The sequence below is a fragment of the Capricornis sumatraensis genome, chromosome 16 (genome assembly GCF_032405125.1).
Source record: "Capricornis sumatraensis isolate serow.1 chromosome 16, serow.2, whole genome shotgun sequence".
Lineage (NCBI taxonomy): Eukaryota > Metazoa > Chordata > Mammalia > Artiodactyla > Bovidae > Capricornis > Capricornis sumatraensis.
Window position 1 is genome coordinate 20,136,535 of NC_091084.1, and position 17,121 is coordinate 20,153,655.

General features: G+C 40.2%; 1 protein-coding gene across 1 annotated transcript in view; it reads right to left on the reverse strand.

Annotated features, from left to right (window-relative positions):
* The window catches only part of EXPH5 (exophilin 5), a 91,903-nt gene that overhangs the window by 14,912 nt on the left and 59,870 nt on the right, over nucleotides 1-17,121 (reverse strand). Inside the window, exons 3-4 of the mRNA XM_068989016.1 lie at nucleotides 14,633-14,795; nucleotides 5,672-5,717 (exon numbers count right to left, since the gene is read on the reverse strand). Coding sequence (XP_068845117.1) covers nucleotides 5,672-5,717; nucleotides 14,633-14,795 — 209 coding nt within the window. The remainder of the gene's footprint in view (nucleotides 1-5,671; nucleotides 5,718-14,632; nucleotides 14,796-17,121) is intronic.

The window sequence follows — 17,121 nt, forward strand, 5'->3', positions numbered from 1 at the left end:
TCATGCCATAGAGTTATCATAAAAGATGAAGCCTATTTCCCATACCTGGCCTAGGGGATGAGGCCTCTGAGTAGCAGAACACCTCCAAGTAGCAAAACAGTGTCAAAATCCTTTTCCAAATGTTGATTTAAGCTTTTTCTCCCCAATTATCTTTAACCCCCATGTTCCAAACTCTCTACACACAGTTCTACAAAATGTCAAACACTTTTCTTTTCAGTTTCTCATGATTTTATTGTTCTTAAAAAAAAAATAAAAGTACACTTTTGACGACTCTGTGTCTCTGCTCCTGATCTTTGCTCTCTCTTCTCTTCTGCTGAAAATATCCTTCAGTCTAGTTCCTATATCACCCTCTCTGTGAGTCCTTCTCCAGTTCTCACAGGAAGAATGAATTACCATAGTATTTTTAATGTATCTCTGATATTATGCATATTATTTCATATCAAAGTTGTTTACATTCTTTCTACTTTTACTTTATCACTAGATTTCTACCCTTCCTCCCTGAATCACACTTTTAAATTTCTACCCTGTTCTATGAAACCAGGAATTCACAGACATATAAATAATGACCCTGGAAGTGGTCCACTTTCTAAAATAACTAAGAAAGCATACTATTCTCCTTTATATCCTGAGCACTTAACATAGCATCAGCATATAAGAGATTGATTCATATTTAGTGAACTGAATTCAAAGACTATGCTTCCCACAATAATATTTCCTACTTTTGAATTCCTCCAATACATTTTATATTATATTTTATCTGAACAAAACTACTCATTTTTTCAGTTTTCAATATATTTTAAAAATATTTTCTCTTGTTTGATCTTTAGAACAGACTTAGATAGGGATTATAGATAGGGATTATCATTCCCTCTTTGCAGATGAAGAAACTGAGTCTCAGTTAAGAACCTTACTCAAGCCACAGGAATAACAAAAGGTGATGCTGAATATTGACACTCATATGGTCTGATTTCTAATTCTATTTTCTCCACTACGTTGCTTTGTATTGTTACTTTATGAATGTAGATGTCTTCAGTTAGGTGGTAAACTCTCTGAAGCAGGAACTTTGCATTAAACATTCCATGCTGTCTATGCAGTTATGGATTGATTTTTTTTCTATACCAAGGTAGAAAATTATATATATATATAAGATTTTTAGTGAAGATTATTACAGAAATTGAGACACTGAGTATTTAAAATATTAGGACTCAGTACAGCATGTCTGAGGTAGGAAAGCATAATGGTTAAACATATGGATTTTACAGAAGTCCAAATCCTGACATGAGACAAACAAATCTCTGTCATAGAGTAACCTCAAAAACTGTACAACTTTGAGCAAGTTGCTTAACCTTTCTGTCCTGTGCCTTATTTTCTTTCTTGGAATAATGAGAAAAAAAGAGAATACAGCAACAATAATACCCCTCATATAATAATGTTTCTGTGAGAATTAAATGAATTAATACTTGTAAAACACTTTAGAATGGTGCATGTGTGCATATTCAGTTGTGTCTGACTCTTGTCACCCTATGGACTGCAGCCTGCCAGGATCCTCTGTCCATGCAATTTTCCAGGCAAGAATACTGCAGTGGGTTACCATTTCCTTTTCCAGGGGATCATCCCAACCCAGGGACCAAATCTGTGTCTCCCTTAGCTCCTGCACTGGCAGGCAAATTTTTTACAACTGAGCCACCAGGGAAGCCCAGAATGGTACTTAGCACTTAATATTAATAATTCCTTATCATTAGACATTACTAGTCTTCTGTTGTTAGAGAGGATTTTCTGGTGGACTTTGGCTAGTGCTCTCAGCCTAATGAGTTAGAGAAGTATCCCAAAAGATTAGACTCAATATTCTGGCTTTAGGGTTTGTTAACAATCTTAAACATGGTACACAGAACATGCTGAGCAAAATAAGGCTGTTTTTCCAACCTCAATTCACTCTACTAACGTTTGCAGTGCTGACATGAGACAAACAAATCTCTGTCACAGAGTAACCTCAGATTATCTGACTACTTTTAGGGCAGCCAAACCTGTAGAACAGCTGTCAAAACTGAAGCTTAAGGTCATGGATGTTACCAAATGCCTTGGTAAAGTCAACAAATTAATTTTTCAAGGTGTTCTTGAATTTACTCTGCATCTGCTTTCATGCAAGGTCAAATCCAGCATTGCACCTTGTGGCTTAAAAACCACATATTCATTTCTTCTTTCAGTTTTGGAGTCCTCACATTATGCCAGGAAGTGGGGAGACACAGGTAAGCAGGCACAGTCCCAGCCTCAGGGAGCTCACACCAGCCTAGTGTGGATAGCGCCACAATGGAGGTATGTTTCCAGGGGTACAGAGTAGGCATATCACCACCAGAATGTGTTCAGAAATGAGGAGTGAGTAAGTGGCCAGAGCCATATGGTTTGTCTGTGCTCAGAGATGGTGACTACTTGGATTTTGGATTCCTCACCTATAAGGAGATGGTTCTCAACTGGAGGCAATTTTGCTCCTCAAGGAACATTTGGAAAATTCTGGAAATATTTTTTATTGTCACAGTTGAGTGGAGGTGAACTACTGGCATCTAGTAGGTAGAGGGCAGGGATTGCCACTAAACATCCTATAATACATACAAGAGTCCCCACAACAAAGAATTATTCAACCCAAAATGTCAGTAGTCCTGAGGTGAAGAGAATTCTGAGATAGATTTCTAAGTTTCTCTTGTCATCCTAAATGAAGGCATAAGCTGAAGCAAGATTAAGAGATGAGTTTATTTGGCAACAGAAGAACTGCAATTTAGGACATGCAAACCATAGTAAGCAACAAGCAAGTGTGCTGAGGATTTGGGGCAGGCTGTATCTGAACAGGGAATAAGTTCAGTTAGAATGTGGGAGAGTCCAGTTAGAGTCTATTTAAACAAAAAACAAATGAAGACCAGCTTTAAAAATTTCCTAAGCAGACAAAACCAGTCCAGTCATACAAACAAAACTCAATTCAGCTTATTTTGTAAGGCCAACCTGATCCAGGTCATTTCTTGTTTATGCCCCTGGAAACCACAAGTAAAACTTCCCATGGCTGATATGAGGCAATCCCTAACTAAGTGTCTATCATTTAAGAAAATTCTAATATTATTATCAGTTTTCCATGTATCAAGCATTTATGGGGGCATGCATGAGATTTTCCACTTTATATCTCCTGGTTCCATTTTAGATTGAAATTCTTTCATACTCTAGCACTAAAAATTCTGTTTTTCTGAAACCCTTGGCTTCTTTTAAGCTGATGTAAATGTTTAAATAGCAGCTTCCTTCTCTTTGAACAGAGGATCATCCAAAACAGCCTTCTATAAAATACTGGAATCCCCTTTGTACCATACCTGCTAGGCTGCCAACCAAATGAGAGGAAGTTCATTATCTTAAGTCTTGGCAAGAATCCCTGTGGCATCACTGGCCAACTTCCAGCTCTTTTCTGTTTAAGGGGATAGGACTTTTATGGATAAATAATGGAGATCTACATGTTATACTTGTCTTCAAGTTTCATTATTTTTTCTCGCTTACTTTTAAAATAGTTATTAACTGGGAGCTACATCATTGGCTTGTGTTTCACTTATATTCCCAGTTCTTATCTTTTTAGATTGACGTGTTCTGAGGAGTGAAATCGTTAAAGGCAAACAGCAATTATGAGTGTCAAAGAAGAGGGTATCTTACTAATCCTCAGACTGGACTTTGAAATCCCAAGAACTCCAGATTAGCTCTCCTGTTTTATAACTTCTAGGTGCTTACATTCTTTTTTATGCCCCTCACCTGTTTCAGACACCACCGCTCTTAAATGGGAAAGGATGGTTAGGTCTGAGCACTTCTCTGAGGAAAAGCCAAGAGTACAGAAGCATCTTGGGATAGTGTTAGATGCTCAGTCATGCCCGACTCTTTGCGACCCTGTGGACTGTAGCCCACCAGGCTCCTCTGTTCATGGAATTCTCCAGGCAAGAGTACTAGCATGGGTAACCATTCCCTTCTCCAGGGGCTCTTCCCAACCCAGGGATTGAACCTGGGTCTCTTGCATTGCAAAAAGGCTCTTTACTATCTGAGCCACCAGGGAAGACATCCTGGCATAGGGTTCTGTTCTTTTAGAGAACAAAGCTGTATGCTTGCCAGTTCAGCTCACTTCTCAGTTACAGGCAAGTCTGCAGGTAGAGAGCAACAGGGGCTCATAAGCACACAGGGCTTTGGGACCGATGAAGCTGTAGGCATTTTTGACTTCTGGTGATAGAGTTAAAGAGACCTGGGTCTTCTAATCCTGACTCTACCAAGTATCAGTGTGACTTTGAGCATGATCTTTAAATTCTCTGAACCTCAGTTTTTTTAATCTTTAAGTGGGCATAATAATAATACCTACTTCATAGATTGCCTCTGGGTATTAAGTGAAATGATCTGTGTCAAGTGCCTGGATGATAACAAGCTCTCCATGAGAGTGTAACTGTTGGTCCTGGTGTCATGACTGGGGCTCAAGCATATAAAAGAGAGAGATAGGGTTCAGTGTTATTGAGAAAGAAGTAGCATTACTCTGAAGAAGAAAGGAGGCTCACTTTTGTTTGTGAAACCAGTCACAATTGGGAAACTTGGAGCTCTGCAGGAGATTCTTTACTTGACAAACAAAAGTGAGATATATGCACTCCTCACCAGAATTCTATCCCATGCTTTTTGAAAAAAGAAGACAGAGAAGGTTTAAGTGTTAGTACTAAGGGCAAAACCTATTGAAAAATGCCTCTACCTTCCTCCTGCATTCTTAAGTACCTTCAAAACTCTTTCTTTCATCTCCAAACCATATATGAGTTGCACAGATACCGGTGTGTGTAGATCAAAATGTAAGAGGGCAAAAAAGGTAAGAAACAGAAAACAAATCTTCTCAATCTTAAAGACATGTGAACACAGAGAAATTGTGGAGGTCCTGTTTGGTCAGTCCCCTCATGAGAACTTGTTCTGTCCAGATGCATTTCACCTATCAGTGGCTTCCTCTTTGACTACAAATGATGATCTTACCCAGAAGAGGTCTTATGCAGACCCACCTTGGTTTGCAGTTTTATTTGGTAATTTTCAAAGCTGGTCTCCATATGCTTTTGATTTTAACAGAATCAAACTGAACTCTCCCCCTTTTACATTCCCTGCCCAAATACAGCCTGCCCCCTGGAGGAGAAGGGGACAACAGAAGATGAGGTGGTTGGATGATATCACTGACTCAATGGACATTTAGTTTGAGCAAACTCTGGGAGATGGTGAAGGACTGGGGAGCCTGGTGTGCTGCCATGGGGCTGCAGTCAGTCAGACATGACTGAGAAACTGAAAAACAACAATAGACCTTCAGCAGACTTGCCTACAGCTTGCTACAGTCTGAATGTCTCAAATTGCGATTCCTCTGCTACTTTCAAATAAACTCTTCCTCCGCTCAACATTTTAGGGCTGTATAGGACTGACAGGTGGTAAAATAGCAGAGACAGTGGCAAGGTCTCAGGCAGAGGCTGCTGTTTGAACATTTCAGTACCACAATCACAATTGGGAAACTTGGAGCTCTGCAAGAGAAATCTAAGCTTCTCAGGTAAATTTAAGACTGCACCAAGGAGAATTCTATTTAAATATGTAATCAACCAGGAATTACATTAATTCTGAATTATTCAGCATAACCTTTAGTTCTTTGGTTACTTACCAAAGTGGTTCCCTTCACAGACACAGAAGGTGTGTGGCCATCACATCTGTGAAAAAAAAATTGAAATAACATCTTTGAAGAAATGCCTAACTTTTGGAAAATTAATAGCACATTTTCTATTATATCTCTGTATCTTGAGAAGATATGTTTCTGATTCTTAGTAGGGAGATCTTTCACAGTGCACTGCTGAAAAATCTCTCAGAAACATTTTCTTGTGCTTGCTTAGGATCAGTGTTTTACATCTTTGTCACTCAGGTAGCCAAGAAAAAATACATAACAGTGGCTTTTTACTTGAACACAGCATGAAGACTTAACAACAGAAATAGTTACATTTGTTGAGTACTGTGTGCTAGGCAGTATTTGTATGCTCTATAGACAAGTTACCTCATTTAAATACATCACTCTTGTCAAGTGGATACTGTGACAGCTCTCATTTTACAGATCAGATGGTGGCGGTGCAGAGAAATTAGAAGACACTGTACAAGGTACATAGTGGCTGAACTCAGAGCTGGCCACAGGCTGACTGAATCTAGAACTCTCCTTGATCAGTATGGCACATAGACTATTCTTGCAAATGGGAAACAGATTTTCTGTTTCTGTACATTTTTATTTTAAAGAGATACTAAGTCAGAACCAGACAACAATAAGGGGATTTTTTTCAAAAGGCAAACCTTATAAAGATGACTTCAGGATGCTTATTTTTATGTTAGTCTTATTTATTATGAGAGCATCTTAGAGAAGAACAATTATGCTTTTACTATTTATATGGCTTCTCCAAAATTCAGTAGAAGGTGAAAAATTTTAAAGACCTAGGTCCAAAGTTGAGATAAATTTTGATTTTTTAAATCTATAATCCTAAGTAAGGGTGTGCGGCCTGAATTGCAGAGTAAGAGTTAATAGAAACTAGTAAAGTAATGCTCAAAATTCTCCAAGCCAGGCTTCAGCAATACGTGAATGATGAACGTCCACATGTTCAAGTTGGTTTTAGAAAAGGCAGAGGAACCAGAGATCAAATTGCCAACATTCGCTGGATCATTGAAAAAGCAAGACAGTTTCAGAAAAACATCTATTTCTGCTTTATTGACTATGCCAAAGCCTTTGACTGTGTGGATCACAATCAACTGTGGAAAATTCTGAGAGATGGGAATACCAGACCACCTGACCTGCCTCTTGAGAAATCTGTATACAGGTCAGGAAGCAACAGTTAGAACTGGACATGAAACAATAGACTGTTTCCAAATAGGTAAAGGAGTATGTCAAGGCTGTATATTGTCACCCTGCTTATTTAACTTATATGCAGAGTACATAATGAGAAATGCTGGGCTGGAAGAAGCACAAAGGATTCAAGATTGCCAGAAGAAATATCAATAACCTCAGATATGCAGATGATACCACTCTTATGGCAGAAAGTGAAGAGGAGCTAAAAAGCCTCTTGATGAAAGTGAAAGAGGAGAGTGAAAAAGTTGGCTTAAAGCTCGACATTCAGAAAACTAAGATCATGGCATCCAGTCCCATCACTTCATGGGAAATAGATGGGGAAACAGTGGAAACAGTGTCAGACTTTATTTTTGGGGGCTCCAAAATTAGTGCAGATGGTGACTGCAGCCATGAAATTAAAAGATGCTTACTTCTTGTAAGGAAAGTCATGACCAACCTAGACAGCATATTAACAAGCAGAGACATTACTTTGTCCACAAAGGTCTGTCTAGTCAAGGCTATGGTTTTTCCAGTGGTTATGTATGGATGTGATGTGAGAGTTGGACTATAAAGAAAGCTGAGCGTCAAAGAACTGATGCATTTGAACTGTGGTGTTGGAGAAGACTCTTGAGAGTCCCCTCGGACTGCAAGGAGATCCAACCAGTCCATCCTAAAGGAGATCAGTCCTGGGTGTTCATTGGAAGTGCTGATGTTGAAGCTGAAATTCCAATACTTTGGCCACCTGATGTGAAGAGCTGACTCATTGGAAAAGACCCTGATGCTGGGAAAGATTGAGGGCAGGAAGAGAAGGGGACGACAGAGGATGAGATGGTTGGATGGCATCACCAACTCAGTGGATATGGGTTTGGGTGGACTGTGGGAGTTGGTGATGGACAGGGAGGCCTGGCATGCTGCGGTTCATGGGGTTGCAAAGAGTTGGACACAACTGAGCGACTGAACTGAGCTGAACTCTTGTATGACTCAGAGCTCTTGTATGAAGTCAAGTCCTCTCCTTCATTAACAGCACAGCAAGAGGGAATTAAGAATTAAATAAACTCAGACTAGGTCAGATTAGTTAAAACTGTCAAGATGTAGTTTTCCTTCATTCAAACTCCTACCTGCTTCATGGTTCTTGAAAGCTGAGCATAAAACCTAGGAGGCCAAATAATTTTACATTTAAAAGATAACAACATGTATTAAACATGAAATTAAAGATGCTTGCTCCTCAGAAGAAAAGCTATGACAAACTGAGACAATGTATTAAAATGCAGAGATATCACTTGGCCAACAAAGGTCCGTATAGTCAACGCTATGGTTTTTCCAGTAGTTATGTAAGGAAGTTAGAGTTGGCCCATAAAGAGGGCTGAGCAGGGAAGAATTGATGCTTTTGAATTATGCTAGAGAAGACTCTTGAGAGTCCCTTGGACAGCAAGGAGATCAACCAGTCGATCCTAAAGGAAATCAACCGAGTATTCATTGGAAGTATTGATTCTGAAGCTGAAGTTCCAATACTTTGGCCACCTGATGTGAAGAGCTGACAGTGGGAAAGACCCTGATGCTGGGAAAGATTGAAAGCAACAGTAGAAGGGGGCAGCAGAGGATGAGATGGTTGGATGGCATCACCGACTCAATGGATATGAGTTTGAGCAAACTTAGGGAGATAGGGAAGGACAGGGAGCCCTGGTGTTCTTGGGGAGTTCATGTGGTCGCAAAGAGTTGGACAAACAACATCATATATTTTATAGTTTAGCTCAAAATTTAAACAGAAATTAAAATTAATATGGATTTTTTTCATATTATTCTGAAATACCAGCTCTATACTAATAATATTTAGAAGTTAAAATATTGCTTTTATTTGTATTCTTCCTTTTCATACGTCTTTATTGAGCCTGCATGCCTTCTACATGCTAAATACTATTTTGAGTGCTTTGAAGGAAATAAATATCACTGAGATAGAGACTGTTCTCTAAGAGTCTTTATGACAGGAAAGATTAGGTTCGTAAAGAGCCAAAAGGCAAGCCACAGTGTTATAAGGGCAATACAGAGGCTTAAGGAAAATGAAAATGCAGAGAGGCTGGTGAGCACTTGTCGGGATGAACCGGGAAAGCAACAGGGAGAGAAGGTGCTGGCTGAACAGGTATGAGAGCCAAAGAGCACCAGGAGCACAAGCCTGGAGACGTAAGACAGCAAGGAAGCTGGGAATTGACAAGTAATTCCATTTGCCTGCAGCCAAGAGAATGTGCCAGACTGAAGATTCTTCCCAAAGTCCTGCAGAGAGGTGGGCCTCTTGGTGTCCCTGAGCAGCTCAACATTCTCTATCAGCTGATCAGGGCCCTAGCCTGACTTGGAGTGAAGGGGAATTCCTAAGGACGGCAGGTGGCACAACTGGGAAAGAGTGTCACTGAGAGTGAGGGTGTGCTGTGAGGGCAAGGATGCACGCTCCCTAACAGCGTGCGAGACCGTGGGAGCCACTGTGGGTCGAGGTAGCGGGCAGGGTGTAAGACTCAGGAGGCTTGGAGGCCCAGAGTCTCCACAGTCACTTCCAGCCCTGCCATAAATGTATGTTATAACACTGTAACATATTCCAATTAGTGTACGTTTCTGGTGTGAAGGGCTTCCACTTGGAGAGTGACTAAAACAACAGTGACATCACAAAAACCATGCTGGTTAGAGTCCTTTGGATTTGGGTGATTTCAAGAGACAGAAAGCTATCTGAGACGCATTTGCTCATAAGTCCTACTAGGCCATACCTTAAAGATCTCTCACGTATATTCCCACGCTGCCAGCTATAGACAAAGCAGTTTCTCAGCCTTGGTACTACTGGCATTTCTTCAGTGCGGTGGTTTATCACATGTATTATATGATGTTTAGCAACATCCCTGACCCCTACCCACTAGATGCCAACAGCACCCACCCTTCAGCTGTGGAAACCAGAAATGTCTTCAGACATTGTCAAATGCCTTTTGGGGTGTAAAACTGCCCCTGACTGCAAACCACTGAGCTAAAGTGAGTATCTCATTGTCACTTTTCTGTTTAATGAAAAACATAAATACAATATGCACATGCACACATGCATGAAATACACCAAAATATTAGTGCTTGTTCAGGTCAGTTGGTGAGAGGGGTGATTTTATCTGTTACATGTATAAAATATATATATTTTATAAATATAAAATAAGGAACTATATATACATATACAGTATATACAATAAGGAAAAGAATGGTATTCTTAGAAAGGGATGAATGTCTCCCTGCTGTCTACAGGATCAAGACCAAGCTCCTTAGCATGTATAAGATTTCCACGTTCTGGCCTCTGCCAAATACTCCCACCCCAACTCTTCTCAGTCTCACCTTATACTGAGTCACTGAACCTCAGTGACCTGGATGGATTCTTGCTTTTTTCTAGCTTCTGAATCTTTGTTGTGTCATTTCTTTCTGCCTGGCACAACCTCCTGATTCTAAATTGCCTAGCTCAGTCCTATATGCCCTTCAGACACTGGCTCTCTTTTCCCAGGAATGCTTCTGATTCTCCAGTCTGAGTTAAGTGCTTCTCCTATAATCTCATGGCATGAATACCATGCACCCACCACAGCACTCACCATATCACACCATAATCATCAGTGTATTCACTGATGTCACTCAGGTTGCAGCTAAGCCAGAAGGCATCTCTTCCTCAAGATCCTTACTGTCATTTGTCCAAAAATCACCATAATGAATATATGAATCCATGATGATTGGGATGTGATTGTCACTTCCTAGAGTGCTGCCCAACTATACAGTCATCTGGTGTTCCCTGCTAGACTTTAAAGCCCTCAAGCTGAGGACTTTGTCTTGTTTTCAGGGTTTTATCTCCAGAACTAAATGCAGTATCTAATCAACAGAGTGGGACTTTGATAAATAAGAGAAACTATCACATGCCAGGAATTCTGACGGCCCTTACCGTAGTGGGGGGTAGAAAGCTCTGCTGCTTCCAAACCTGGATAAACATCCGAATATCCTAGAGAAATAAAAATCAAGGGCCCCACTTCAGACCTGAATCAGAATCATGAGGCTGGGGCCTGGTAATCTGTCATTAGTTTTAAGTGCTGATGAAACTCTAATAACGATCAACCAGATCAACTGGGAACCACTCCCTTTGTCCTGCTTCTCCCTCCTGTCACCACAATGGGTGCCACACCTGGGATCACTGAAGGAGCATTTCCAAAGAAGGATTTTGCTTACTCTGACTTCTCCTTTGATCTAGGTGTCTTACATTCCTGTGTCCTCCAACTCAAACCTAGGTACTTGGCAGGAAGAAGGAAGATGGTATAGTAGGACACTTGGAAAGAGAGAAGGAGGAAAAGAGAAAGAGACACAGAAAACAGAATTCAGGGAGAAAAAGTTACCTGCTCTTTAAACTTTCCAAAATTGCATTTGAATTTTTTGCTTATGTAAACAGAGGTTGCAGCTAGACTCCTCTGATAGATCAGACAAATTTGGGCATGTCTGAAGAGCAGCTAGGGGGCCTGGATGGATCCACCGAAACACTTTGCATCCTCAGGTAAAAACAACCATCCTAAAGGGACGGGGTAGTCAGCATGCACACCCTCACTCCAGGAGAGCAGCTGTCGCTCTCTAATCACAGCATTGTGCTGAGTACTTACTGTATGCTACACACTGTGAAGGTCCTCAAAGGAAAGAGCTCAACTTGAATTTGATTGCACATGTTACTCATGAGCCTTATGAGCTATTTCTCTTGTACTTCCTCTTTGCTCTAGTCCTTGGGACTACAACAAAGGGAAGACTAGAGGGGAAAATAATGCACCGCCCTAAAATCACCATAATGAACTGGGGGCATGTGGCTTCACAGCTTCGAGAATTTATAGGCACAAAGATAAGGTGCCCCCTTGCAGCATGACTTCATGGTGGAGTGTGTTGGCTCCTAGAACAGAGGGTGGCACACCACCTGTTCATGGAGGGGAGTAATCAGTGGGATAATGGGGGATCTGAAACAAGAAAAAATAACTGGAGATACTTCTGGGCTGCCAGGGAAGCTGCATTTATAAGTTCATTACATACACTGTTAGGTACTTGCTAAACTAAGTAGAAGGCATTTGTGAGGCAACGGAGTTACTGAAATTCTGTGGTGGGGGCTGAGTACCATATGTCTCAGATAATAAATGCCTCCAAACAAGATGCGAGAAAACATAACTTACAGGGAAATGTTAAGAGAAAGATATGCAATCCTGTCAGCCCTCGGTATCCGTGGGTTCTGCAGACTCAACTAGCCATGGATGGAGGGCCTTTTGGCTGAATCTGTGGCTAGAGAGTGCTATCTGTACATTTTTAATAAGATACTCGAGCATCTGTGGGGTTTGGTATCTGCAGGAGGTCCCAGCACCAATCCCCCGCAGATACCAAGCTACAATTGTATATGTATACTTTTTTTGAATTTATTGGCTAGCAATAAATGATTAAAGCACTAGTGGAAATTATTTCTTTATTCCTGGGGTTGTGGTAGAGTCACAGAGAGTACAGTTCAATTATTTACAAATGGATTAAAATGATAGTGGGATAATTAGGAAGTACATAAATTTGGGAGGAGAAACTTCAGTAGTCATATTTGAATCAGAAATGGCAAAAGTTTTTGCCTTTTTGTTAATTAATGAAGTCACTATGTTCCTACAGCTTTTTGGGGGTTGGCCTTCTTTCTGTGATTTGCAGAAGATCCTCTAAAACTGCTTGGCTAACTTGTTCTCCAGAGGACCGAATGTGACAATGTCGAGTTTTGATGGCTTCAGCAAGTAGAAACCTGACTACTTCCCAGCGCAGGATGACTGTGCTTCCCCCGGGGCCTTTGTCAGTTCCTCCCACTGTGCTTATAGGCAAGGAGCCGCTCCTGTCTGATTCTGAAGCTTGCTTCTGTATTTTGGAAAAGATCAGAGCTGCTGAATGAAAAATAATGAAGATAATGAAAATAATAAAGAGCCCCTCAGAATGTATGACACACCATTTATTGTCCTACCATAGTGCCACACACCCTTAAAAACAACCTCTTTCCCAATACACACATTCAAATTCAGGATTTAGATCCAAATCTTTAGGTCACACTCATATTTAAAAATAAAAAGGGTATATTTTTATGCTTTATCTTCTGAAACCTACTAGGAGCAAAAAACAGTGTATTTGTTACATTTTAAACCAGCATAATTACAGTTTGAAAATAAAATGTATTTAAAGAGGAGAAATCTGAAAACTGTGAAACATAAACATATGCTTAAAGGATAAAATTTGTTTCCTTTTTATATATTGTGTTTGTCTGGTTAAAAGAGAGCTACATGTCATTTTGGTATTTAAGAAGAACAGTTGCTAAAGAGAATTTTGTAAGAGTTTCATTTTTTAAAAATTTGGTCTATAACCAAAATCCATGATGCCCAGAATGAAGACTATTGTTTTTTTACCTTCTTTGTTCCACTTTTGCAGCAACTTACAATATAAGCTTGAAATTAACTTGTTGGTTACCTCAGCTTTTCCTAGTTTACTAATGTTACATTGTTCAGCTACAATAAAACTCTGCCTTAAAGAAAATTACCTGAAACACAAATCACATCATAAGCCCCAGCCACCCCTCATATTAAAAATATTTCTTTCCTCTTTAAAAGAAATATTTCTTATAAAGGAAATACTCCTCAATTTTAAATTGTCAAATGAGAGAATTACTAGTGTTTTAAACATTTTTTACAAAGAAAAGCAACTCACCGGTTTGAAGAGTATTTCCTTGTAAGCAACTCTCGTAGAAACAATCACATAAATCTACATTTTGTTCAGCTCTTCATTATTTCGTCAAGGACAAAAACAGCCTCAGCTGAAAGCTGGAAGTAAAAACCTTCCATTCCCCTAAGAGGGGAGGACAGAGCTGAGTGAGTCTCAGAGACTCATCACATACCTTGCCAGCTGCTTGCTGCCTACTGTTTTTCAGCAAGAGTGACCTCCAACACCTTTTACTTAGCACTGCAGTGCACACTTAATGGCACACAAGGAACATATCACGTGCCAAGCCAACACCTTAAGAGGGTGGGAAGCTTTTCAACCAGGAAGACATGCTGAAAATACTTAGCAGTCAGCTCAATTGCACGTAAGCAAAGACTTGCTTGTTTTTCACAAAACAATCCAACAGCATAGTGAGTCAAGACGAACTGATTTACACAGTTTTCAACTGGGAATCCACTGGAACAATACCTCCATTGCTCTCAAAGCTTCCCTTTCTTCACTTTAAATTTAAATTCCAGGCAACTACAGAAAAATGGCTGCTCTGAATATTTTTAATGATGGTAATATATTTTTCTCTGCTTCAAACTTCAGATTTTCTCTACTCTTTGTTCATCTGATTTAGGTGCATTTACTCTTTATGCCCCAACTCTCCTGACACACATACTCCTCCAGTAAGGAGTAGTTTTGATTTAAATGCATTTTCATGGCCAGGGGATAGACCAGGCTCTTGGAGCAGTGGAAAAACTGTCAATAATTATTTCTCAACATTTAACCCATTATTCACCATGTCCACCTCCTGGGACTTGTGCCATTGGTTAGAAGTTGGATTTCAGATAAGCCCAGTTTCAAAGTTTCGTAGGGACTTTGTCCCTTACAGAGCTCAGCCCTGTTTCCTTTGTTACTATCTGGAATTAAATGCTAAAAACAAACATTAAACATTCTGAACACAAAACAGGCTGCTGGCCTCTGGGATCTGGTAACTAATGAGTTGTCACATGATCAGAGTTTACTCACCCTGTCTGTCCCAGCGACTGAAGCTTTGAAGTCTCCTTTCTGGATTTTCTGAATGAGAACAAGGAAGCAAATGATGATCTGAAGCTCAGCCGAGAAGGAACGGATTTTGGGTTTCTTTGATTGAGTATATTTTTAGATCTTGATGTTTGTAATTCCACAGGATCTAAATGAAAGTTATAAAAATTTTGCATGACTAAAATATTTCCAGGTAAGTATACTGGAGAACTAATCTCTCTTCACCGCCCCCCACGCAGTCTAGAAATGCCGGCATATATGAACTGGGTCGGGGGTGGGGGGTGGGCGGGGTTCATCCCCAAATGAACCTCAGGAACTAGAGGCACTCCTGTGCCATGAACGGTTCTGCTCATTGGGAAAAAAACCTCGCAAAAAGCAGGGAGTCTTTCAATATGTATTGTGGACTGCAGTTCTATAGAATGTCCCTCCCCCTATTCCAGCTTCGAGGCTTTCTCAATGTATCTTCCCCCTGGTGAACCAAAACCAAAACTTTGTTAGGGACCTCATTCAATTCTCATGCCACTCTTAACTACCATGTCCTTTAGAAATCTTTATTTTGGTGCTTTAAAACTGTCGTGAGACACTACATAACTTTTCATATCAAAGAAAGTAAAGGAAAAGCATATTAAACCCTTCAGAGTATTTCTTATTCCCATCAAAAATCTATCTCTGTGTATATGTATTTGCTACATATATGCTTTATATGTGGGTAAACATTAACATAAATATGTATAATATATGTACAGATAATACATAGTATTATTTATGAGTATTAAAAATTCAAAGGCAAGAGCTCAGTTCAGTCAGTTCAGCTGCTCAGTTGTGTCCAACTCTTTGCGACCCCATGAACCGCAGCACGCCAGGTTTCCCTGTCCATCATCAACTCCTGGAGCTTGCTCAGATTCACATCCATCAAGTCAGTGATGCCATCCAACCATCTCATCCTCCGTCATCCCTTTCTCCTCCTGCCTTCAACCTTTCCCAGCATCAGGGGATTTTCTAACATGTCAGTTCTTCACATCAGGTGGCCAAACTATTGGACCTGCAGCTTCAGCATCAGTCCTTCCCATGAATATTCAGGACTGATTTCCTTTAGGATGGATTGGTTTGATCTCCTTGCAGTCCAAGGGACTCTCAAGAGCCTCCTCTAACACCACAGTTCAAAAGCATCAATTCTTCAGTGCTCAGCTTTCTTTATGGTCCAACTCTCACATCCATACATGACTACTGGAAAAACCATAGCTTTGACTAGACAGACCTTTGTCAGCAAAGTAATGTCTTTGCTTTTTAATATGCTATCTAGGTTGGTCATAGCTTTTCTTGCAAGGAGTAAGCGTCTTTTAATTTCATGGCTGCAGTCACCATCTGCAGTGATTTTGGAGCCCAAGAAAATAAATTCTGTCACTCTTTCCATTGTTTCCCCACCTATTTGCCATGAAGTGATGAGACCACAAGCCATGACCTTTGTTTTTTGAATGTTGAGTTTTAAGCCAGGTTTTTCACTTTCCTCTTTCACTTTCATCAAGAGGCTCTTTGCTTTCATCTGCATAGCTGAGATTATTGATATTTCTCCTAGAAATCTTGATTCTAGCTTGTGATTCATCAAGCCCAGCATTTCACATGATGTACTTTGCATATAAGTGAAATAAGCAGGGTGACAATATACAGCCCTGACGTACTCCTTTCCCAATTTGGAACCAGTGCATTGTTCCATGTCTGGTTCTAATTGTTGCTTCTTGTCTTGTGTACAAATTTCTCAAGAGGCAGGTAAGGTAGTCTGGTATTCCCATCTGTTTCAGAATTTTCCACAATTGGTTGTGATCCACACAATCAAAGGCTTTAGCATAGTCAATGAAGCAGATGTTTTTCTGGAATTCTCTTGCTTTTTCTATGATCCAACAGATGTTGGCAATTTGATCTCTGGTTACTGTACCTTTTCTAAATCCAGCTTTAACATCTGGAAGTTCTCGGTTCACGTACTGTTGAAGCCTAGTTTGGAGAATTTTCAGCATTACTTTGCTCGTGTGTGAAATGAGTGCAATTGTGTGGTAGTTTGAACATTCGTTGGCATTGCCTTTCTTTGGAATTGGAATAAAAACTGACCTTTTCCAGCCCTGTGGCCACTGCTGAGTTTTCCAGATTTGCTGGCATATTGCGTACAGCACTTTAATAGCATCATCTTTTAGGATTTGAAATAGTTCAGCTGGAATTCCATCACCTCCAGTAGCTTTGTTCATAGTGATGCTTCCCAAGGCCCACTTGACTTCACATTCCAGGATGTCTGGCTCTAGGTGAGTGATCACATGAGCGTAGTTATCTTGGTCATGAAGATCTTTTTTTGTATAGCTCTTCTGTGTATTCTTGCCACCTCTTCTTAATACCTTCTGCTTCTGTTAGGTCAATACTGTTTCTGTCCTTTATTGTGCCCATCTTTTTTTTTTAAAGTGTTTATTTATTTCTGGCTGTGCTGGGTC